Here is a 24,913-nt window from a genome sequence, read left to right as displayed (position 1 = left end):
ACACTTTCGGCATGCGATGAAAAGGTTAGCCATCACTGGATGAGACTGTTTGGTACAGAGCAAAACTACTATTTTACTGTAATAAATATAAGTGATGATCAGCTAGGTTCCTTCAGTAACTCAGAATTGGCACATTACAATGACAGGAACTAGTCTTTGAAGACCACAGTTGTTCTGGCAGTGGTTGAACTTTGCAGAGGTACTTCTTAAGTTTTTCCAAGGTATTTATTCAGTAGCTCAAGAGATGCTCAGAATCACGTTTCTAGTTACAAGCTAGAAACAGTTACACCTTTATAGGTTTTGGAAGAAAAATCCATCTGGTTCAGTTTCAAACTTGGAGAAAGATGCTGGAAACAACATAGAGGCTGGGAGCTGATTGGAAAGAACGTCCATTTATTGATGAACAGAACCACCAGGATTTGTGGTTCTGGTGCAGCTGGCAAACTGTTTGGTTTTACATGGGCTTTTTATAGTTTTTACAGCATTTTGTAATCTGGAGGCTTGCCTTGTGTGTTTTTATTATTTGGTTGGTTTTACTTGCTCATGATGGGTCTTAATTATCATTTCCTTAGTCCTAATCCTGTCAGGCATGTGTTTTTGATTTGTTATCTATTGCCTCTAACCTGCCTTTCTTAATGGACAGATATTGTTTCCACTTTTCTCAATGTCTTGTCCTTTATCCCATCATCCTGGAGCTGAAGTTCTTTTCTCTTGTGAATAAGCTGGCACAATTTTTCAATGGGCACAAAATATTTGCTGGGAGCTGTTAAGAAAGACCGAGTCTGCTTTCTGTCTTAGAGCATGCTTCTCCATTTCTCCCTTTGGGGAAATATAATACTCTTACCTTTTTAATATTTCCCAAAATATTTCACTATTGTGGGGGTGGGCTTCCCACAGAGGATTTAGGACGCCTTCCTTCATCTACTCAGCCAGTAGCATCAAAATTATGGTGTTTTCCCATGTCAGCTACGCCTTTCAATTCTGCACTTTGCACCAACCAAAATAATCGCCTGTTTGCAGCTCCCAAAGAAATTAAGCTGTTATCAGGGTAGAGTGACAAGAGGCGGCGTTTGGATGAACTTTCATGTGTGGTTATGCCGCCTCTTAGTTAAAGATGATTAGGACGACACAGCGTCCACATTTGGAGTAACGCATAAGAAAGGACTTAGGAATTAACTCTAAAACAGCCCCAGAACAGGCTCACAGACCGAGACCGTCTCTCACTGAGAGACACGCAACGGCCACGTCGCAACGAAGGCCGAGCGCATCTCCTTCCGGCGCATGCTCTTTCAACTGGTTGTCTTCCGGCCCTCCGGCTGGGCGCGCTACCCCGCATGCGCCTCTTTCTTCCCGCCGGCGGCGCAAGTCAGATTGGGCCAAAAAGAGAGGCCTTAGATCCCACGCGCTTGCGTAGTACGTTCTTTCGGACGGCGGGCTGACCGGAGGCCGCTCAAGAGAGTCAAGGCGACGGCCGAGCGGGACTGATGGCAGAGAACACGAGCCAGGTCTGTAGGGAAACGGGCGAAAGAACGAGAAGCTTCCTGGTGTGCGTTTTAAGAGGCCTGAGGAAAGGTTTAATTAAAACAAATTAAAAAAAAAAATCCCGCTTCCCCAGCCACGCTCTCTCTGAGGCAAGGCGGTTGGGCAGCGAGGCAAAAAAGGAGGGGAACTTGCTCCTTCCGACCCACGCCCCTCCACACCGTTGGCTTCTTTCCCCGCTCCCCACGAGTTTGGCGCGGCCTGAGGTAACAACGCCCCCCACCACCCTCGGCCTCCGGTGGTCCGAGGGTGGTGGTGTGGGGGAAGGGAACCAAGCACGAGCGAGCGAAAAAGTGTGTGGAGGAGGTGGGGGAATCAGCTCTTTTTCGGCTACTCTTTGTGGGGGAAGGAGCAGCGCGAACCAAGGAAGGAATTTGCTGGCGTCGTTACTCCTTCAAGAGGGCGGCCGACTCTTAAGCTCCCTTTTCTTTGTAGGCTTCGGGACGGAATGACCGACGGAGCTTCAGTCAAGAAGTCTCTGTTTATCTAGCGACTTTCTCCCAGCCTTATTTCTCTCTCAGCTAGGATTGCTTTGCTTTTTATTTATTTATTTGATTTGTCAGTCGCTTACAAAATAATAGGTATAAGTATAAACATGAGTAAGAATACAGAAAATAGGTACGATTAAATGGGGACAATAGGACAGGGAAGGCAGGCACGATGGTGCATTTATGCACGGCCCTCTTAGGAATGGGGTGAGATCAATATTTCGCCCCGAATTGGTGCTTTTTCGTGTGTGTTTGTGTTATATCACGCGGGTTGATCTCCAGCCATGTGGCTTTTGGGGTTGTGATCTCTCACACTTCAAAAGAAAAAAGGAGCTTTGAGGGAAAAGGCTGGTTGAGGGCATGATGGGGGGAAAGGGGGGGCGTAATTATGCCCAGACTTCGCTTGCATCGTTCCTCCTAATCAGAGCGGTTGGATACATAACTTTCTTTTTCTAAACCCTGACTCGGTAGTTTTCAACGGTCAAAGTTACAGTAAGGAATTCAGGAGAACGGGCGTCGTGGCCGGTGGGTTTGCCCCGAAAACGAAACGATGTGGAGAGTTAAAGGGGAGGGAGGAGTTCAACTGCAGATGCCTAAAATGACTTGTAAGGAACTGGGCGTTTGGAAAGACGTCATGAAAAAAAAAAAGGCTTTGAGAAGGGATTTTTTAAAAAAAATAGTAGCATGGAAGAAACTTGTATTATTCATTTACTGGGTTTTCATTCTTGGTCTCTACTACACCTCATATCAGTTTCTGGGTGCAATTCAAAAAATGGTGGTTTTATTTCTGATACACTGAGAATTGTAACTTAAGAATTATGGTTATTTGTATTCACCTTTTCTGTGAACCATGAAATATTTTACATTTTTTCCTATTTTGGAGGAATTGAGAGGAAAGCCTTTGAATAGCCAAAATATTTCTCTAAAAGGCAACGCTTCACACCTTCATAAGTACTGTAATTTCCTGTGAAATCTCAGTTCTAGTGAATAGATTCACTATCTGAATTCTCTTGTGACTAAATCTTGACAGACTTTTGTATGATGATTATGTTACCAAATTTGGGTAATGAAACACCTGCAACAAAATAACCGAGCTGAGAAAGCAACTCCTCAGATTTACACAGACAAATACTATACAAAAATTATATATATACACACACGTATATATGTATGCATTTTGTGTGTGTGTGTGTGTAAGTAAATATGAAGCCTCCTTGGGGTCCCAAAGCTTTTTAACATGTCTCTGTCTGCAGAAAAGTACTTGATACTGGAAATATACATAACCAAGCTCACACTCTGTGTGTATTTCCATTCAGCTTGGTTATGTATATTTTCAGTACCAAGTACCTCTCTGCAGACATAGACATCTTAAAAAGCTTTTGCGTTTCTTTGTGTTCTAAAAGTATTATAGTTAAAATCCATTTCCTACAGAATGATTTTGGGAATTTAGATAATTCTATTATCCCAATTATAGACTGCTCTATTTATCATCTAGAAAGATCTTGATTTTATTGTTAACTACTGTCAACAAACTCAGAAGCATTGTGGGAGGATACCACATCAAAGTCTATCAAGTAGTTCCAAGTTGACTGAAGTTAGCAGGTAATGCTTCCCTTGAGCCTTACCAGTTAGGGATTATCAGAGCTGATGCACGATCTTTAAGGCGTGAGATGTGATTGGACTTCTTGCCACTTTTTAATTGTAAATTAGGGCACCTGATTTGCCCTTTTGTATCTTAATTTGTTATGAAAGCTGCTTCCAATGATTTGAATGAGCAAGTTATCTCTTGTATGACAGGCTTAGTTGCCACCTGTCCCTCCCTCCCCATTCAGTTGAATTTTTTGGAATTTGTTTCAGTTGACTGTGAAGAAACTGGATCCAAATAAGAATTCGTTCATTTGTTTTGATTGGTAATTGAGACTAGAGACGGTGATACTTAGATAAAAATATTTGGCTTCTCTGTTGAAATTCTGCAATAGAGATAAATAGAAAATGAAAGCAGTACTATCAGTTATATTAATGTAGCACTTTATTTAGATATTTTAATTTATGAAATACAATGCAAATATTTCCCTTTTTGTAATTTGTGCAGAATAGAGATATGCTAAAGTAGTATATTAATTATTCATAATTGTTTACTTCAGTTAGAATTTTAGCCACTCAGGGTAGTTTAGTTGGGCTAAAATGGGCTGGAAAATGGTTTTATTCTGATATTTGCCTTATACTTTGCTGTCAATCTATATGTTAGAAAGACTTGACTCATTCAGTTTTGATTCATCTTAATTTTTAATTATTTTTAATAATTATACTCTTATCGAATGTTACATTTATTTTAAAAATAAATAAAAAATGCCTATGTACTGTTTGAAAATTCAGTGGACAGTACTGATGCTAATCGTTTTCTGCATTTACAGACTATTTCATAAAGATAAAAAGGTATCAGTCGCTATGCAGAGTTCAGAACATACAGAAGACAACAGCAACTTGAAAACTGAGAACATGGGTAAGGACACGGAAGCCAAGAATGAGCAGCCAGCTGACTTTAGCACAGAGATCATGAGTGTCATGGAGATGGAGCAGTCCCCTGACAATTCTCCTGCTGCCAATTCCCAGGAAGAGACTGTTCAGGACACAGAAATACCAGTTACAGAAACTGTAAAGACATCTGATCCTGAAAATTCATTCCCCGCTGATTTTGACAAGTTTTGGAGAGTAGTTGAAACTAACCCACAAGATTTTACAGGTTGGGTTTACCTCCTTCAGTTTGTAGAACAAGAGGTAAGTAATTATATACTTTGGACCAGTGGTAGTGTTTTTTCTTCTCTGCTGTCCAATACTTGAATATATGAATTATAAACTTCATACTTCTAGCCATTATACCATCCCTCAGGTTCAGTGGAGCTATGTTAACATATCATATTCAATATTGTAAAATGCTTTGTGTGCCACATGTAAGAAATGGATGAATTGAGCGGAAAATGAATATACAATTGAGGGCTGTTCAACTTTCAAATATTTATTTTCTTCCCATCATTTTCCCAGAAGATAACCTTTAGTATACAATTTATTCCACTCACCTAAATTGTGAGTGAACATTCTAGCACTCTTAAAATGTTCTCAGTATTCATTCAAAAATTCTTGTGATAGGGTTTTTTTTTTTTTTTTGTTTACGAAGTATGGAGAAGGGTCCTAGAGCAGCAGTTTTTTTCTCTTTTACAGGCAGAATAAGGGCAGTGGCTGTATCTCATTCAGTTTATCAAAGTGTAGGAAAACTGTTTTGGGGGGCAAAACGTTAATGCCTATAATAGCAAAGAATAGGGATATGGAAGGACAAAGGAGTGGCAGTGGTAGTGGTGACAGTAACAGCGATGTGGATAAGGTAATCTAGAAGTGTGGAGAAAGGGAAGACAATTGTGAATGGACCATTAAATGTGGAGTGGACAGTGGCTCTTAGGATATATGCATTAAGTCTCTGGTCCTCCATTCTGTTGGAGTTCAACTATCTTCATTTGTAACTGGGAAAAACTGAATTGAAATAAAATATTCCTATATGTATGAAGGGAGAATAAGTTTCTATATATAGGTGTTGGTGATGCAAGTGTTAAGTTAAACAATTGCTGTCCCTGAAAACCTGCATGGTTTCTTTATGAAATGTTTTGCAGTAAAAAACAATAACATAGAATTAGAAATATGTACAATATTCTAAGATTTAAGAAAGAATTTGGCACAGTGCAAAAGTATAGAAATTAGGAGTACTGCTACAATATGTTTATGAATCCCAAGAATCTAATTTATCTGTTGAAGTTTCAAGGTCGTGTTTGATGTTTAATATGCTTAAAGCTTTAAGCTACTAGATCCTCTTCATCGCATATGTGAAAATAGGACACTAAAACTGTCTATTAATATTTTGGAATAATGAAATATTATGTGTATTTTAAAATACAGTGAGATCTTGATTTAACCAACTCCATATTTAGCAAACTTCAGGATTTCTGTACAGACATCTCAGAAATTGCAAACTAGTCCTTTGCATTCACAGTAGATCAAGAGACACATTTAAATTTATATTAACTTTTCCTTAATGTTATAACGAGTGTTATGTATGAAGACTTTTATGCAAATAATGTGAGTCATGTCAGTTGCACCTATTTATGTAATGCTCTTATGACATAAATTCAAATGCTATAAATTATTTAACACTTATTTATTGGATAATAGGCAATAGCAAATACTTCCTAATGTAATAAAGTGAGGCTTTATTATAGTTTGGTGAACCATGTGGAATCTAGAATTTAAAGCCTTGCCTCTTGATAGCAGATAATTCTTGATTGAGCTGGCCGATCCAATCAATCCCATATTCCTCAAAAATAAGAATAAAAATTATCAGAGTAATTAGTTTGTCTAATGTTACCTTAATTGAACCAATTAAATCTGGTTGCTGATAACAAAATTTCCTTCAGAGAAAATGTATTTCTATTTACAACTGGTAAAATGACTTGTCATTTACATAGTTACAGTAGCTTCAGAATTGTTTATTTAAAACATGTGGAGAAGACTTCTAGTTATTATCTGATGTTTCAACAGCACCACCATCCACAACATGATTGCATTTTATTTTGTTCTTACTTCTGACCAAGGCACTCCTCAATCTCATAAATCACTTTAGTTCCCTACTCAGTGAAACTCATGAAGATCGAAGTTTCCTTTTAGTACCCTGTGGAGCTCTCCTGTGTGCACAGAAAAGAACTACTCTGCTGAGGTGCAGAAATGGAGCTTGGAATCTTCATGATGTAAACTTTGTTTCTGCATCCAACCAAAGGAGTTCCTTTCCATGCATGGAGGAGAACTGATATCCTTTTTTGGAATGCAGAAAAAGAAGTTTAAATTGTGAAGATCTGAGCTTTGATCTTCATGATTTTAAACTTTTCTGCACCCCATCAACTGTCCTCCATACACAGAAAGGTACTCTTCCAGTGGGGTGAAGGAAGAGACCTTAGATCTTCACTATTTGAGCTTCTTTTCTGCATTCCACTGAATGATGTCAGCTCTTCATGCACTGAAGGGAAGTCTTCTGGTGGAGTGCAGAAAGGGCCTTAAGATTTTCATGATTTAAGATTCATCTCTACCCCATGGGAGAAGTTCCCTTTTTGCTTATGGTGGACAGCTGACATCCTTCTGCAAGCTACAGAAATGAAGCTTAGATCTTCAGATCTAAATTTCTTTTCTGCATCCCACCAGAGAAGTTTCAACTCACAAAGGGGAGGGGAACTCATGGCAAGGTGGAGAAATGATGCTGGGATCCTAAAGATCCCAGCTTTATTTCTCTGCCACAGGAATTCCCTTATACATATGGAGGGACTGCTTGCCCTCCTTTGGCAAGGAGCTCTTTCACTCTGTCTACTTTATGACCTACGTGGCCACTTCACAGTTGTAGCAGGGAGAGCCAGGATTATGGTTGTTCAATGAAACAGTTACTTAACAACTGAATTGCTCAACAACTGAGGCTCTGGTCCTAACTGTCAGAAACCAAGGACTACCTGTAGCAGTGCTTTGGATTTTGGCTTTAAATAGATTTTGCAATCACTTCCTTCTCAAGATTTGTAATTTGATTCTATTATTAAGGCAGATGATGTACAAATTAGGTCCCCCCCCCTTCCAATTTACTGCAGAGTCTAAAACTACTAAATCCTGCCCTCTATATTTTTTCCCAGAACAATTTACCAGCTGCAAGAAAAGCCTTTGACAGTTTTTTCACACATTACCCTTATTGTTATGGCTACTGGAAGAAATATGCAGACCTTGAGAAGCGGCACAGTAACATGAAGCAGTCAGATGAGGTATGTATATAGACGCATGCAGTTGTTGCCCTTGGGTTCTGTGAGCCAAATGATGACCAAACCACTGCGTTGCAAGAAATTCTTTGGCTGCCAGTACCTGCCACTTTCATTCAGGGTTTTCTATTTACACTTGTCACTCCTTATGGCCTTTGGAGCTAATATCTTCTCTCTTTGTTGGCAGGTGCGTTAAACCTCTACTACAGTTTGTCAAGCTTTGCAGTGCAAGCGTCTGCATTACACTGCAGCTTAACAAGTAGGGCAGGGCTTTTCTGTCACTTACATTATACATTTATTCACAAAATTCAAACGCTGTGGTTGGTTTTGCTGGTCACCATTGCTACATCTTATTGCATTTTTGGTCAGACGCTGACATTGATGCTCTAAAAGGTCTGTGCCCTATGATCTGTACCCCAAAGCCTGCCCACACAGCCTGGTCAGATGCAGGGACTGCTGCGCTTTGAAGATCAAGACTCCGCACGTGGAGATCAGAGCATTGCCATGTTCTAGCCAACCTCCACCCAAATGGTAATGGTAGATTATTTAAACAAAATTCCAGTACATTAGTATTTCATAAGGTTCACCGGATAACACAGTGTTGCCTCTCTCATGTAACCCATCTAGAGATTCAAAGTCTAGCCATTTAGTGTTCTCTTTTCTAGGTGTATCGGAGAGGACTCCAGGCGATACCTCTTAGCGTTGATCTCTGGATTCATTATATAAATTTCCTCAAAGAAACACTGGATTTCAGTGACATAGAAACCATTGGGACCATTAGAGGGTAAGTTGGTTGAAAAGAACCTTAATGTGTGCATCCTGTGTAGTGGAATTGTACTTAGGGCGGTACTTGATCATACAAAAAGACACCTTAATATTCGGCCTGAAGGAGAAGCTTGAAATTAGAAATGCCATTTATAGCAGGGTCTTCAGAAACTGATGATATAAAGTTGAAGTGTACTCGTTTACTAGTTTACTGAAGGCCAGATGGGGGATTTAAAAGCCTGCTCAGATTTCAGAACACCTTAGCATATATACATGTGAATAGAATTCCTATGCATGATATATGTGGTTTTATAAAAATAATTAACAGCCTAATATATACCGTAGCATCCGATTATAACTCATATCCATGCTTGCCATTGATATCCTGATTGGGACTGAAAGAAGTTCCAAAACATTAAAAGGATTAAATTTGAGGAAAGATGTCTGTTGTAAGACTGCCAATTTTCCAGTTACAATGCAGGTACTAACTATTGTATTCTACTTTAAAAGGTATTCTGTGCTAAATAATCAAAAATCATATCTCAGTGGCTTCATTCTTTTCTAAATATTGCTAATTTGTTATGTGATGTATTTTGTACTAATGAAAAACTTCCTTGATTATGTTTACAACCTAGGACATATGAGCATGCTGTGCTTGCTGCAGGGACAGATTTCCGCTCAGACAAACTCTGGGAAATGTATATCAATTGGGAAAATGAGGAAGGCAACCTGAGAGCAGTGACTACTATATTTGATCGCATTCTTGGGATTCCAACACAGCTATATAGTCATCACTTCCAAAGGTATACGGATTGTAATTGTTTGGGTAGTGTTCTTCTGTTAGTATAATTGTATGGTACATTTTTTACAATCACATGGCATTATAATCTGACCTACAGAACAAGGCAGAATTCCTTTCCTGAGGGCTTTTGAACTTCTCTCCAGTCATATTTTGCAACATTGCAAGGAGAACCATATTCTACAATATTGTTCTGTAGATTTTTCCTAAATTGAAAATCTCTCTCAGACCAATCCACCTCTCAGGGCTGTGAGCTGTGTTTTCACACTGAAGTATTATCCAAATCATTTTTAAAATGCTTTTGTGCTTTTCAAAAGAGTACCATTTTACTATTACCAAAGCATTTTTAAGAACTGTTAACTTTTTAAGACTTTTGATTTTGGACATAGGATGTGGTTCTAATCCAGGAACACTTATTTTTGTGTTTCATAAACAGATAAAAAATAACTCATTTTGCCAAAGAAAGAGCATAAAAAATTATCTTAATTTCATAATGTGTTCTAGTTTCTAATGGAATTTACTTCCAGCAGCCCATATATCAATTGTTGGACAAGCTCTTGAGAAGTTGCTAGTATTGCTGAAAATGTACCCAAAGAGGTTATCCCTATTATCTAATGAGTAGATTTGGGTGACATTTGCAGTAAATTACATGAGAAAAAATGTAGGGTCTCAAATTGACCTGACCTGTTCTGAAATCTTGTAGAGGGTTAAGTTGTTCTTACTCAATAGAAGGATCTGAAGGACTGATGGAGTGTTATATCTAACTATATTTGTCCACTCATAGATTGTTGAAATTAATATCTTGCTTTTCTAAGCACCCTTGCATTCTACTCTCCCCCAAAATATTCTAACAGGTTTGGAAACCTTGTTGGAAAATCAGGGGTGTATATAGTAAGCTTGGAATAGCTAATATTTCACCTTGACCCCTGTATTGTGTAGAAGTGAACAAAATAGTAAGATTTTCTATTCCTTGTTTTTGTTGATATATTGCAGGTTCAAAGATCATGTCCAAAATAATCTGCCTCGAGACATTCTTACCACTGAACAATTTATTCAGCTGCGTAGAGAACTTGCTTCCACTGCCAATAATCATAATGGAGAGGATGAACCACCTGAGGATAACCAACCTTCTGGAATCGAAGATATTACTGACCCTGCTAAAGTAAGCAATCAGCATTTTTGAATAAGTATGCAGTTTGGAATGTATAGTAGACAATTTCTCTGGGGCTAGCAGTTTTTTATAACTTAGTCAGCTATTTGGAAATGTTTTTGTTGAAAGTGCTATTAAAAGTTGTGTTCAGAAAATTGCACCAATGTATGCACGTTTACTCACACATTCTGTGTATGCCAGTTCTTTTTCTTTGTCTTTCTGCCTTTAAAATCGGTTGGTGCTTTTGGTTTTCCATTATTTTCACTGGATGTTTCTGAAATGTCATGTAATGATTTTAGTGTCCTGCTTCAGTGCACAATCTTTTAAGCAGCTTGTCATTTTCCCACATATTTTTGTAAAAACTTACCAATTACAAACACTACTGTAGATATAGTTCAGGGAAATATTTTTAAACACTTGTTTTGTTCTGGTAAATTAGTTCAGGTAGCTGTATTTAACACACTCATACACACAACCAGAACTTTGTGAGGTAAAGCTAATAATTCTGTCTAGTTTGGTACTTTATTTGAAAGTACCTTTAGGTGGAGATATGCAGTTTCATTTCCCTATGCTTACATGTCACTTACGTCCCATTGAATAGGAAATGTGGAATATTGAATATGAAATGGAAGGGGTCTGACAATTTGCCACAGCCAACACTTAATATCAGAAAATGTGGAATAGAATGGAAAGGATGCAAAAGGAGAGACAAAGTGGAATGTGAATGACAAAAAATAAAATCATTTTTAATTTATTTTGAATAATTAAATTTATTTGTTGAATTGGCTGTGGCAAGTTGGCTATGACAATTTGTCCCATTCTGGGTGGTAGGTTGTACTGATTTTACTGTACCATTTTCTTTTTTCCTATTGGATTAATTATGATAAAACTACAGGATAATTTTTGATCAGCAAAACATTTGGAACCTGATGGTTTGTTCCAAGTTCAAAACATCTTCCTATATTTTTGTACACCCGTTTTAGATATTGCAGTAGGATATTAACATGGTATATTGAATAAGCTATATGTCGCTGGGTTTCCAAAACACATAAAGCCATAAACCATGAAGCACACTAAGACTCAAAGAAAAACTACATTTTGTTTCGCTATTGGTATACTTTCGCCACAGACAAATGGTCCAGCACAATACTATAAAGTGAATCATTCTTTAGGATTCTTAAAGTGCGTTATAGGTGTTTCCATTCTATATGTGATTGGGGATTTTGATAAAAGGCTGTGGGACTAGATTGTTAGTTTTAGGGTTTTTATTCATATTAAACTATAATATATGCCAGCAGTTCTATTGGAATACATCATACTTCACAGTCCCACTAGAATTTTATTATTATTATTCCCATCCAGAGTAGGTACTTGTTTCAGAAATGTCTAAAAATACCTCCTTGCCTGAATTGTATTAATACTTTTCCAATGTCTGGTTTAGCTTATCACTGAAATAGAAAACATGCGTCACAGAATCATTGAAATTCATCAAGAAATATTCAATCACAATGAGCATGAAGTTAGCAAGCGGTGGACTTTTGAAGAAGGGGTAAGTTCATTTGAATAATCTTGTCAAATTTGGAGGTTCATACAATTTCTGTCATGGCACTGCATTTAAAAAAAAAATTCCTCTAGGAATTAGGCTGCCCCCTTGTTAGTGGCTTTGCAGAAGTTTTAGAAAGTTTTAGGTTTTTCTATTTCTGTTTTCTACACATCAGTGAAAACAATGTTGTCATGATATTTAGTTGATGGGACATTGCCTTGGCTCTTCCATTTGCTTGGTACATAGTAACACATTGGCATTTGTTATAAAGGAAGCTGCTAGCTGTATGTTTGTGGCTTCACAAAACAATATCTGGTCATTGCTAATTAACAAATGTGCCAACTTTAGTGAAAACATTGAATATATTTTTGGATGCCAAAGTTCAATGTACGTAGGTATTTCATTTTGTACATTAAACTGCATTTGAAACGGGGGACGGAGGAAAAATAATCTGTTCTCATTTTGCAAAATTAGAGGTTGCAGCTAGATAGTTAATAATTACTGTCTCATCATTCACACTTCTTTCTAAGTATTTTAAGAAAATACAAGACTTTGCCAAGTTTTCATATGTATCTTTAGGCCAATTCTTCAGTCTTTATACCATAGAAATGTATTTGTGCTAGAAGTACTACAGTTCCCAGCAAAATGGCCTATAGTACAGTATTGAGTTAGACCTAAAATATATGGAGGTAGAGTAATCAGACAGGGACAGCTGTTCTGCTGATAAGAACTATAGTGAGAGAGAAGTTAGAAATCTGTTTCCCATATATGGGATCCATTACACACCTGTCAGTCTATTTGAACATTTTTAAAGTTCAACACACGCTGCTTATCTGTTTTCCAGTGCTAGAGAAGTCTAAAATGCTATAATTTTAGGGTCACTTCAAGAATTTAATTAAATATGGGATTTTGTTGGAAGAGCATACATCTTTGCTCATTTTCTACTGTTTGCAATTTATCAGATGTGACTCCATATAACCACAAAGGCCGCAATGTGATTTTTCTCCCTTAAAATGCTGTCTACCTTATAGGACGTATTTCAGATAGGAATAAGATCATGCCTACACAAAGGGTTATTATATTAGAAGACTTCCAAGATCCCGTCCAACTCTTATTCTATCCCTGGCATCTCTAGTCTTAGTAGTATGCTTTTTTCAAAAGGCATTATGTCTGTAGCTTGTTGCATAAGTGTTGCTTGAAGACATGCTTGCGGATTCAAAGTATCAGTTGAATGGGATTCATTACAGTCTGCCTGATCCTTCAAAATGGGCAAGTCAGAACAAATATATACTACAAATAATTTTCAGTGATCTAGGTGTGGTTCCAAATCCTTTTGTATTCCCTTTACCTTCTTGCAGTCAGCACATATTAATTAATGGCTTTACAGTAAAGACAAGTTTGGGTTCTTGAATCATTATACTTTACTTGCATATTTCATTTTTTAAAAAAAATCTTAATTATCCAGCATTTTTTCTGTTCTTCTCACAACTGTGTGTGCTGTGTGTAGAAATTTGTGCATACATTGCCTCTTTTTCTGTAAGGTTGGAGTTTTTATTCTTGCCATCATACACAATCTTCTGAAAGTTTAGTGCTTCTTTAGATGAAATGATTTTGTTGTATCTACACAGACCTTTTTATTTCTGAGTGACTTCCTTGCTTGTCTACAAGTTGTTTATATTGCTTAGCTAATTCTTACAACTGACCACCTTGCAAATGCTTACAATCTTGTGAAAGAAAAACAACACCACACATGTCCAGGAGCCACACATGTCGCTTTACACAATATTTTGTTTCAGTTCTTGTTTTTCCTTTATTTTTAGAAAGCTATATCCAAATTGGATATATTTGGATATTATATATTCAAAAAAGAAACTGATTTTATTTGAGGATAATATATAAGGTTATGAAAGTAATAATTTTTAAAAAATATTAAATGTATGTGCTTCCCTGACTCCAGAGACTGGGTAGTTTAAAGGAATAAGGGACGAAGAATAAAGATCTCAAGAATGACAAAAACTACTGTAGTTGGGATCAAAATAAATATGGTTTGCTGAGATGATTCAGCTTCTTAATAACTAAGGAGCACTATGTAAAATGAAGCATGTTTTCATGACTTCCCATGTCATGTTCGTTTTCAGATAAAACGACCTTATTTTCATGTTAAACCTTTGGAGAAAACCCAGCTGAAGAACTGGAAGGAGTATTTGGACTTTGAGATTGAGAATGGAACTCATGAACGAGTAGTGGTTCTTTTTGAGCGTTGCGTGATCTCCTGTGCTCTCTATGAAGAATTCTGGATCAAGGTAAGGGGCGTTTCTCCTATGCCAGTTCTGCTCTTTGCAAACATTGATGATCAGTGACTAACCTTCTGTACTCTTGTTTGAATGTTGTTCATGTATAACTATATCTGTTGCATTAGGAGATGGTCTGCTTGCAACCAGATTTGACAGCTGCATATGCCAACTTCGTTGCCTCTCTTCGTCCTTCCTTACAGAAACTAGTCTAATGGTTCAATAAAGGTGCTGAATGGGTTTAAAACACAAGAATTTTACAGTTCTCTCTAGTATTTAGCAACCCAGAGTAAGCTGGGAATCATTCAGTCTCTGCTCTGTCTTCAAATGCAGTATGCCAAGTATATGGAGAACCACAGCATTGAAGGGGTGAGGCACGTATACAGCCGGGCCTGCACGATACACCTCTCGAAGAAACCAATGGTGCACTTGCTCTGGGCTGCTTTTGAAGAACAGCAAGGTGAGGAGTAGATTGGGCATATAGGGTCTAATTGCACAATGCTCTGATCATACCGTACATCTCCCCTTTCTTATTGCCCAAAATTTAACAAGGCAGATGTTAGAAATACTGCTAATCCAGGCTTTCACCAGGAGTCAAAAAACACATTTGAAAGCACAAAAATAAACAATCACCCCCATATAAAATACCCTTTCACATATTAATAGCTCTTAGAAATATTTTAATTTGATTTTTCTCACTTGTCTGAATTACTTTGAGTGACTATTAGCATTCCAGTGTCATAGGCACAGTGCAACCCCCAATTCTTTTTTCCAAAGAAAAGAAATTCCCACCAGCACTTGGAAAAAGTTGTCGTCAAAAGATAACTTCATGTACTGCACATATTCTGGATCCATTGCTCGACAAACACAAATCTACTTTGGTTCAGGCACAGTATCTGACATGAATTGATCTGTGCATGGAATTTTAAATGCATAAGAGTGGTTTGCATATGTTTACATAATATCTTGTCTCACATATCTCAGTGTCCCACTGAACATTGTTTTTGATTTGCATCAATTAAATTAATCACAATGCCAGGTTATCTGTGCGGCTGCAGTTCCTTAAGGACATCTACCCATCCTACCAGGTTAAATGGAGTGAGCACACTCCTAGTCCCTTTCTTTAAATATTGTCATCTGATGGGAGCTAGGAAGCACGTCTTTTCTGTGCCAGCCCCTGCTCTAAGACACCCCTTCTCTCTGAAGTTTGGCAGGCTTTATTCCTAAATCTAAAGCACTAAAGACCTGGCTTAAGGGTGGCATTAGTGGATGCGTAAGCATTAATCTTAGAGACTATGATCTCAAAAGATGGAGATCATCTACACATTGTGACAATGATCCATGTTCACAAGGACTGGTGCTTTAATAATCAAGGCAACAGCTACCACCTTTTGCCTGACAGTAATTCCATTGTCCAAAAACTTTCTAAAATACAACTCCATAGAACTACTGATTGTCATTAAAGTCTTGCATCCTTTCAGAGTAAATCTCAGCCAAGGAGCCAGGTTCATTCAGACTTGAGCTGGTTATAACTGCCCATCTGAAAATAAACAGTTCTTTTAGACTCTAGATTGTGACTCAGTCTCCATCCAGACCACTCTGGCCTCCCATGAAACATCAATATTCAAGCATGAAACACCTGGCACATTTTCTGCCAAAGAGAAAAGGAAGTGGAACAAAGATCATTTCTTGAAATACTGGCCTTTTTAAAAAATGGGTATTAATTATTTAGCATGTTACAGCACAGATTTCAGTGGTTGGCTTTGATCCTTTCAGATTCTCAGGATTAACTTAACTGTTCATAACCCTACAAAACTAGTGTATTGGCCTTTCAAACCCCTCTGCTTAGTAAGTGTGTTCATTGGAAAATGGCTTTCCTCTTGGCAATAAATTCAAACAGACCTCTCTAATCCATAGGCCTCCGTAGAGATTCACATCCAAGTTATAGTATATCCTGCAGAGCTGCTTCCTCTAAATCTTCCGTGCTGTCACAGAAACGGTATTGCAGGTTGTTTACCTGGAGAACAGTCAGTCTCTGCTTCAAGAGAACTAAGGACTGGCACCCTCATTCCAGTCACTTGTCTTTGGTTTTAAGGTACCTTCTCTGAGTACCAGGCGAACCTGTACCTGATTAGCTTATTGATGAAAGGTGGCCCCAACAGGTAACAGCTGATTCCACAAGAAATGAAGTTTTTTTTTTATCAAGATGCCACTGAACAACATGCACAGATTGGCAAGATGGTCCTCCATCAATTCCTTTCTAAGCCCTGCAAGTTTAGTTCATAGAACTCAGCTGAAACCTCCTATGAAACTGAAATTCTATGTGAAACAGAACCACATTCCAATTTCTACTCCACAAGTAGTTCCCAACTTTGGGGAGTTGTCTGGGAAGTTCTACTTAAGGCTGCTCTTCAGATAATGTAGGGAAATGGAACACGGGACTTACTGAAAGAAACCATCTTTTCTGTGTTTGATATCTTTTGTCCTTCCCATAAGCATCTCCTATTCCATTGCTTGCCAGTATTTAAGCTCAGGATGTGGGAGGTCCTAGCAAAACTTGGTTGATCTCAGAAACTAAATAGGATCGGTATGGTTGGATGGAGAGTAATCTGGAAATTTCAGGACTCTAGGTTAGGTTATAAAGTTATAAAGACAATATAGGCTACAGTAGCAGCAAACTACTTTTGTTATCATTGCCAAGAAAAATACATAGACACACTCATTAGAAATCAACTTAGCTTGAAGACATATTTTTTTTAAATTTGCTACGAATTGTTCTCTTATTGTCACCATATGGTGCAACAAAAAATTATTCCCGGAACCAATGGGAAGAGCAACCTAGACAAAGATATACCCTTCAGGGTAGAAAAAAGAGTTGCATAGAAAGTTCATTACAGGTAATCTTCAGCTTACAACCATAACTGAACCCAATTTGAGCTCAAATGGCTGAAAACTAACAATTTCCACTGCTAAGAAACACAGTTAAGTGAACTCTCTTCCGTTTTATGACCTTTCTTGCCAGAGTTGTCAAGTGAATCACTGCAGTTGTCAAATTAGTAACCTGGTTGTTAAGTGAATCTGGCTTCCGGATTGACTTTGCTTGTCAGAAGGTCAGAAAAGGTGATCACATGACCCCAAAACACTGTTACCATCATAAATACATGCCAGTTGCCAGGCGTCTAAATTTCAATCTTGTGGCCACAGGGATGCCACAACCATCATGTGAAAAGCAGTCACAAATCACTTTTTCAGCACTGTTGTAATTTTGAGCGATCACTAAATGAATAGTTATAAGCTGTGGATCATCTGTACTTGGCTGCTTAAAATTCTGCTTCAGTTAAGGCTATTTCTGTCAATTAGATTTTTGAAACTAACAAATGAAGTGAGGTTCTGTATTGATGCTAAATTGGAGTACTTATTGCTTCTTTTATCTGTGTACCTTCTTTCTGCGCCCCCTGTGGCTTTGTGAAGCAGAGATTCTTGATTGCTGAAAATCCAAGTAATATTCATTATATAATATACTCCATCAAGAGTAAAAGAAGGGTGGAGAGATATTCTAAAAGATTTGATGAGCTCGTGTCAATTTGCAGTTCCAAGTTCTCACATACTCTCTCTCTCACTTTTAGGGAATATCAATGAAGCCAGAAGAATTCTGAAGATCTTTGAAGAGAATGTTTCAGGATTGGCCATGATTCGCTTACGAAGAGTTAGTTTAGAACGGAGACATGGAAACATGGAAGAAGCTGAACACCTGCTTCAAGAAGCTGTGAAAAATGCCAAATCAAATTATGAAGCCTCATTCTTTGCTGTAAAGCTTGCTCGACACCTTTTCAAAATTCAGAAGAATCTTCCAAAAGCCAGGAAAGTTCTTTTGGAGGCCATTGATAGAGACAGGGTATGTAATTTCCCGACTATTCATTTATATGACTTATCTTAGGAAGAAGTAATTATAGCTGGCAACTGTGATGATTCCTTTAAAGTCTGCAATGTACGTAGCTGCAGTATGGAGACAACAGTCCCTCTAACCTGATGTTGCTTGGCTTACCATTTATTTGGTTTGTCCCTAAATTTCAGGCTTTCCTTCCAAAGAAAATTATTCTGGCATGGGGAAGTACCTGGCATTGAAAGCATAGTGATATCATATCTTGGTAGTATCATGTGGCCAAAATGGTAGGTCACTGTACTTGAACTGGTTATGTTTAAAATAAGCAGTGCAGATTTTTAGATAAAAATGCAAATTTTCCATTTTACAGTAGGAAATGTTCCTGGGAGAGAATGGGATTATGTGCCAAGAAAAGTAAGTTCCTGCCCTTAGGCAGGATAAACCAAATGCATAGAATAGGAAATACCTAGCTCAATAATAGAAACTGAGAGGGGTCTTGATGGATCACTGCTGCAGCTGTCAAACAAGCCAGTGCACTTCCAGGCTGCATCAACAGAGGGATAGCATCAAGATTATGGGAAGTGATAATACCACTCCATACTGCACCAGTGAGGCCGTTGGGATACTGCATCCAGTTCTGATTACCACAATACAAAAAGGGTGCTGAGGCCCTTGAAAGTGTGCAGAGAAAATCAACAAAGATAAGAGGTCTAAAGTCTAAATGCTAAGAACAAGGGTGTTTAGCCTAATTGAAGGCTTAGGAGAGACATGATAGCAGTCTTTCAATACTTGAAGAGCTGCCACAGGGAAGAGGGCACTCGTTTATTTTCCATAGCATCTGAGGACAAGACAAGAAGCAATGCGTGAAAGCTCATCAGAGAGATTCAACCTAGAAGTTAGAAATTTCCTGACAGCAATTAATCAGTGGAACCCTTTCAGAGTTGTGGGTGCTCCATCACTAGAGATTTTCAAGAAAAGATTGGACAGCCATTTGTGCAGGATAATATAAGGACTCTTGTCTGGGTTGCGGTGGGAGGAGGGGGCTGGACTAGAGGGCCTCTTAACATCCCTTTCAGCCCTACACTTCTATTCTGAGATATGTGTTCCTTTACCTGAGACCATATTTGAGGTAGTTCCTTTGATATTTATATTTAGAGAAGAATGTTGAATATCGTGGAGCTTGTTTAATCCACAAGATTCCATTCAGATGCTACAATACATGTGGCCATACATGGACAAAACATATAAACTTCCAAGGTCTTATATTTTCAGTATGTACCATGTTTTGATTGAAAGCAGCATAGTGGCTTAGTTGTGAAAATGCTCACCTCCCATTCAGAAGGTTGAGAATTCAATCATACACAGCAGCAGATTTTCTCCTACAGTGCAAAAAAAAAAAAAAATCCAATGCAAACTCCACATAGGCAGCAGGGCATCCAACTAGTAAAAGCTCAGTTCTATCCAGTACAGGATTATAAAAAGGGAGGTTTTTTAAAAAAAAAATGTTTTGATTATGGTGCAAGACATTAACCAGTTCTTGCAAGCGTATATTTATGATGAATAAAGACTTTCTGCTACAGTATACTTTCTCTTACTGAAGTATATTCTGATGAGTTTAGCCATTTAATTTTCTAGATATTGTAAAATTGCTGATAATTTCTTTGATGGAAGTAGGATAGAGGGCTTGTAATGATACATATTCCCAAAGCATTGGCTCAGCTGTCAAGAAGCATTCCTACTATTAAAACACCTAATATTTTAGCCTCAAGTTGTTGCTGTAATTTGAAACCTGTTGCAAAAAGCATATTTGTGCAGTGCTCACACAAGGAGACAACTGTCTTGCATTGGATCCTCTAATGATTTCACTTAGTAAGAAGTATAGGGCTGCATAAACTTTATTTGCCCTTCTGTATTCTTGGTATCTGATCTGACTTTCCTCACACTGGAGAAACAACTAGGAAATCCATTTCTTTTGTATACTTTGTCTTAAAATGTAGATTGAGTAGGAAGCCTTCAGGAACAGAGCAAGCAGTTTCACAAAGAGGATTAATGGATTTACATACTTCAGACTTTGGCTGAGTTCATATATACTAAGTCATGATTTACTGAACAGCCACGCTGAGTTTATATATAGTTAAGTTGTAAATCATGGTTGTAACATGGTTGTTTTACATAGCATAAAATATGGCCCAAATTTGTAAAACGTTTTGAGGGCCTTGAAGAACTGTTCGATAAAAATGATTGAAATCTCATTCTGGGTATTGAAGGTGTCCTGTTTTTGCTATTCTTTTTTCCTTATTTTATTATTGTTTTGGATTTGGGGGAGGGTTTTTTTAAAAAAATTTTGAACTGCCCCACTTGTTGGGAGTTTGCATAGAAATTTAATTAATACATGATAAGATTTATGAACTCAAGCTGTGTTTTCAGTTGCATAAAGTAATTAGATATATTATGTCAATTTCAGAGTTGTGGAATCATTTAAAATACTATGTTACTCTAGATTCTCATTCATACATAGTAAGCCAGAATTTAAACCATATTTTTAGGTTTATTTAGGTTTGTTATCTGATGTACATTTGGAAATTTGAGGAAACCTGTAGATTAAGCATAACTGTTAAAATAGTTCTCAAATAATGGTCGGTTAACATGTGTAAACATAAAATTAACCTTGAATTGTGTTGTTTTTTGCACAGGATAATCCAAAACTGTATCTCAATTTGTTGGAAATTGAATACAGTGGAGATCTAAAGCAGAATGAGGAGAACATCATTCTGTGTTTTGACAGCGCTATTAATGGAACACTGCCTATAAAAATGAGGATTATATTTTCTCAGCGCAAAGTAGAATTTCTTGAAGATTTTGGCCTGGATGTGAACAAGTAAGGTTTATTTTTAGTGATTGCAGCCTTTGATTTTTGGGTTCAAGAATGGTTTATAGCCTACAGAGATCAAGATGATCAAGCTTAGTTTTTATAAATTGTCCCAGAAATTCCAATCCTAAAATTTATTTTCCATTTTACTCTTGATTATAATAGTACTTTCAAAAACCAGCTATTATTGACAAAGTGGAACCAGTGTCGGGAGTTACATTTGTTGCAGAGTATGTTTGGTGTAGGAATCTCATAGTTTTCCTTTTTTCTTTTGGTAGACTTTTAGATGCTTATGAAGAACATCAAGCCCTTCTAAAGGAACAAGAATGTTTAAAAAGAAAAGCAGAGAATGGGTACACATATTTTCTTTCTAGCTACAAGTACTGGATTGTTTTTTTTAAATATAACTGTTATTTACTGTTATATTTTTGAACCCTTACTAATGTTAGTACATGTCCGAGCTGATTAAATGTAAATTAATTATATATTGAGAGGAATTGTGCACAGGTGGTCCTTGAGCATGGTCATAACTTGGTGATAGTTATAAAACAAGTTGGTCACATAAACAACCAGATGATTTTTTTCTTGCAGCAATCATTAAAACTAATCATTGGTTTGCTATGGTGTGGTCTTGCTGAAAACCGGATATGCTGGTTTTTGACAAAAGCTGCTATAAAATGTACGATTGCAGGCACTGCAAATGGTTGTAAATGTAGGCTGGTTGCCCAGCATCCAAAGTGTAGTCAACTGACCACAGTTATGGGGTGCTGTCAGAACTTTGAATCTAGGTTGTAAATAGTCCGTAAGTAGGTCCCGCGGAACTTTGGCTGCTCCCTAAGTGACCTGTTGCAAGTCAAGAACTATATCATATTTCCAGAAAACAAGAGCAAGAAAAATACTTTTCCTTGATGTGATCATAGATTGTTATAATCATTTTTGATATGAATAGAACAATTCACATTTTAAATATACTTTTTACTTAATTAAGTAAATAATTTATAGGCAGCAGTACTAAAATATGTTTGCATGCCCTTTACATAAGCAATCTTTAATTCTGTTGAAGGAAAAAAATAATTGGGACTTGTTTACAGATGTCATTTAAGATTAAACAGGAAGCTCAAAAGGCCTCCCATAATTTCTTCAACTGAATTGGTAATAATGATCTATTGTCTTGAAGAAAACTAAGGAAAATTTGTTTTGACCCATGCATCCGTTTAAGACTTTAAATGTTGCATGACATATTTAATGTACAAACTTTATGTGTAAAGTGGTATATTGAATTCCAGTCTTCAGTTTAAAATTCATTATTCAGTAATGCCGTAGCACTCTGGAAACTTTGAATGTTGTGCCAAATAAACCTGCCTAAAAACACAGTCACCATCTTTCTACTCAAGATTGCAGGAAGGGCCCTGAAAAAGGCTTAAGTGATGAACTCCGCATTTGGCACCCACTGCTGAGAGATTACATTTTGTTTAAAAGTGTGCTTTTCAGAGTTTACAATAGGATAGGAAATGTATGGGCAAGTTCAGCATGCAGGAAAGTATAACATTTCCTCATAGTTATTGGTAGAAAAAAATCAAAAATTTCTGCAAGGGTCTTGCTTCATAAAGAAGTGACACAAACTATTTTTGCAGTTGTGAAGAACCAGATGAAAAACGAATTCACAGTGATGAAGCAATGTCTGGACAAGCAGCAGATGGGGATATGCAAGCAAATCAGGCAGCCTACAACTACAATGCCTGGTATCAGGTGAGCATCATTTATCCGGAGGTTTTTGGACTAAATACTTAAAATTCTGCCTGTTTCCTCTCAACTGAAGTTACCGTATTTATCGGCGTATAACACGCACAGGCGTATAACACGCATACCCTTTAAGAGGGAAATTTCAGGAAAAAAAATGCGGCGGGCGCAGCGCTGACATCACGTCACGACGCTGCGCCGCCACTAGGCACTATTGGGAATGGGATCCCTTAAAGAGGATTCCGCTCCCTGGACATCAGCGTATAACACGCATACATCATTTGCCCCCTATTTTCAGGGGGAAAAAGTGCGTGTTATACGCCGATAAATACGGTATTTAATTTTAAAAATGTAGCCCATCTTATACTACATGAGTGGGTCTGTATACCTTAGTACAGGCTTTACAATAATTGAGAGCTCCCAAATCCAGCATGCAAAAATATGTATGACCAGTAGATGGCAACAGAGGGTTTGTATCACATGGCTGCCATCTATGGCTCCCTGGAGATTTACAGCCCAGTTGTAATAATCTTGCATGAGTAATCTCATTCAGCAACCTTTCAAAACAATTCTGAATGGAGGGACTTAAAACCATTCCTTCTGGTTGTACTTTGGACATATGACAACTAGCATGCATTTACCACGGCTGAAGCATTCCAAGGTCATGTGATTGCCATTTGCAATTTTCACTGCCAGTTTCCAACAAACTCAATGGGCAAACTGACAGGTCACATATGGGAATCCTGGGATACTGTGACTGCACAATTCAGTTAACAATGGCAGCTGGAACTGCTTTGACATCAGCTTTATCAAGTGAGTTATCAACTCTCAAATTTGATTAAGAAAGGGCTGTGTATTTTACACCTTGAGAATTTTAGTTTTCAAGTTATTTTAATAATTGTTAGCTGCTTCATACTGGGTAGTACTGGAGTTTACCCCATTAACTATAGAGGGTATTAATTTTCTCTTATTTTTTTTCCTTTTTAGTACAATTACTCAAATGCATGGAATTATGGACAATATTATCAGTCATCTTCAACCTGAGCAGAACAATTTAATGACAAACGGAGTTTCACAATGTTTTAACGCTTTTCTTTTGTAAAAGAGAAATAGGGATGTGAACAAACTGTCACGTGATTGTCTTTTTTGCATGTATGATGAGTTGATTTTCACATTTTTCTTGTGACAAACTCATTGGTATCTTGCTGTATTCTATAGCTACTGAGCTATTAACTTTCTCAATAGTAAAATTATCAAATTATTATATGAAGTAGTGATGATTCATTGGGAAAGTTAATTTGCAACAATTAACATGTATTAATACCAACGTTTACCCCAGCAATCTCAGACATTATCCAAGCCAGGAGATACTTTCCTTTTCTTCTGCAGTAAAATGTGCTTGAATATTTTCAAAGTTCCGTATCTCTTTTCCTCCATCTGTTTGGTTTTTTTTTACCAGTTTACAATTGCAGCACCCAAAAGCTGCTTTTAGAAAAATGTTAACTGATGAGGATGCATAATGTATAGGGTATCTCTTTGAGTGACTAAAATGAAGTGTGTTACTAGAACCATGTTCTGTCTTAGGATGGATTTTGTATTGGAATTTTCATGTGTAGGTTTAGTTTTTTGTTTAAAATGCCCTTTTGTAATAAAATCAAATTGTGTAACTTTTCTGAACAGTAGCTTTTCCTTAGGGGTCTGTTTATCAAATTTATTTTGGAACATAGTTTCTTTCTGATGGTTTTACCTATACTGCTATTCGGTTCCATGTTTCCTTTATGCGTTGATTTTGAAACTTTGCATGTAAGGCAGTTGTATTACAATGCGTTGCAAAAGCCAAGGTGCATATTTGGTCCAAAAATTCTTAACTGTGCTCTTTTCTTACATTAATCTGCTTTCAAAATAAGAACATCCTTGCTGAAATACAGCATGGTGTACATCTGACTTGGATATATATTGTCCAGCTGAATTAACCACCCTACGCCCTGCTATTCCAATACTGTATGCCTGCAAGA

General features: G+C 37.5%; 1 protein-coding gene and 1 non-coding gene across 3 annotated transcripts; both read left to right on the top strand.

Annotated features, from left to right (window-relative positions):
• Positions 1–1,349: 1,349 nt before the first annotated feature.
• Positions 1,350–24,565, top strand: PRPF39 (pre-mRNA processing factor 39). Of its 2 annotated transcripts, none has more exons than XM_026698795.2 (14): positions 1,350–1,505; positions 4,442–4,805; positions 7,739–7,864; positions 8,524–8,642; positions 9,259–9,426; positions 10,416–10,584; positions 12,014–12,121; positions 14,254–14,418; positions 14,740–14,866; positions 18,033–18,301; positions 20,983–21,167; positions 21,437–21,511; positions 22,793–22,907; positions 23,886–24,565. In XM_026698795.2, exons 2-14 carry the CDS (start codon positions 4,476–4,478, stop codon positions 23,940–23,942), a joined length of 2,013 nt encoding a protein of 670 aa, XP_026554580.1. In that variant the 5' UTR covers positions 1,350–1,505; positions 4,442–4,475; the 3' UTR covers positions 23,943–24,565. The 2 variants fall into 2 exon arrangements, with proteins under 2 accessions (XP_026554580.1, XP_087778636.1); XM_087922510.1 differs by having other exon boundaries at positions 1,405–1,745.
• Positions 18,361–18,444, top strand: LOC113435362 (small nucleolar RNA SNORD127). The gene has a single exon (XR_003373911.1). It is a non-coding gene; the product is annotated as a small nucleolar RNA SNORD127 (small nucleolar RNA).
• Positions 24,566–24,913: the final 348 nt, after the last annotated feature.

The sequence above is a fragment of the Pseudonaja textilis genome, chromosome 1 (genome assembly GCF_049901715.1).
Source record: "Pseudonaja textilis isolate UNSWEBS1 chromosome 1, rPseTex1.2, whole genome shotgun sequence".
Classification (NCBI taxonomy): Eukaryota; Metazoa; Chordata; class Lepidosauria; order Squamata; family Elapidae; genus Pseudonaja; species Pseudonaja textilis.
The sequence above is the reverse complement of the archived record's forward strand: the minus strand, read 5'-3'. Positions and strand labels throughout refer to the sequence as shown.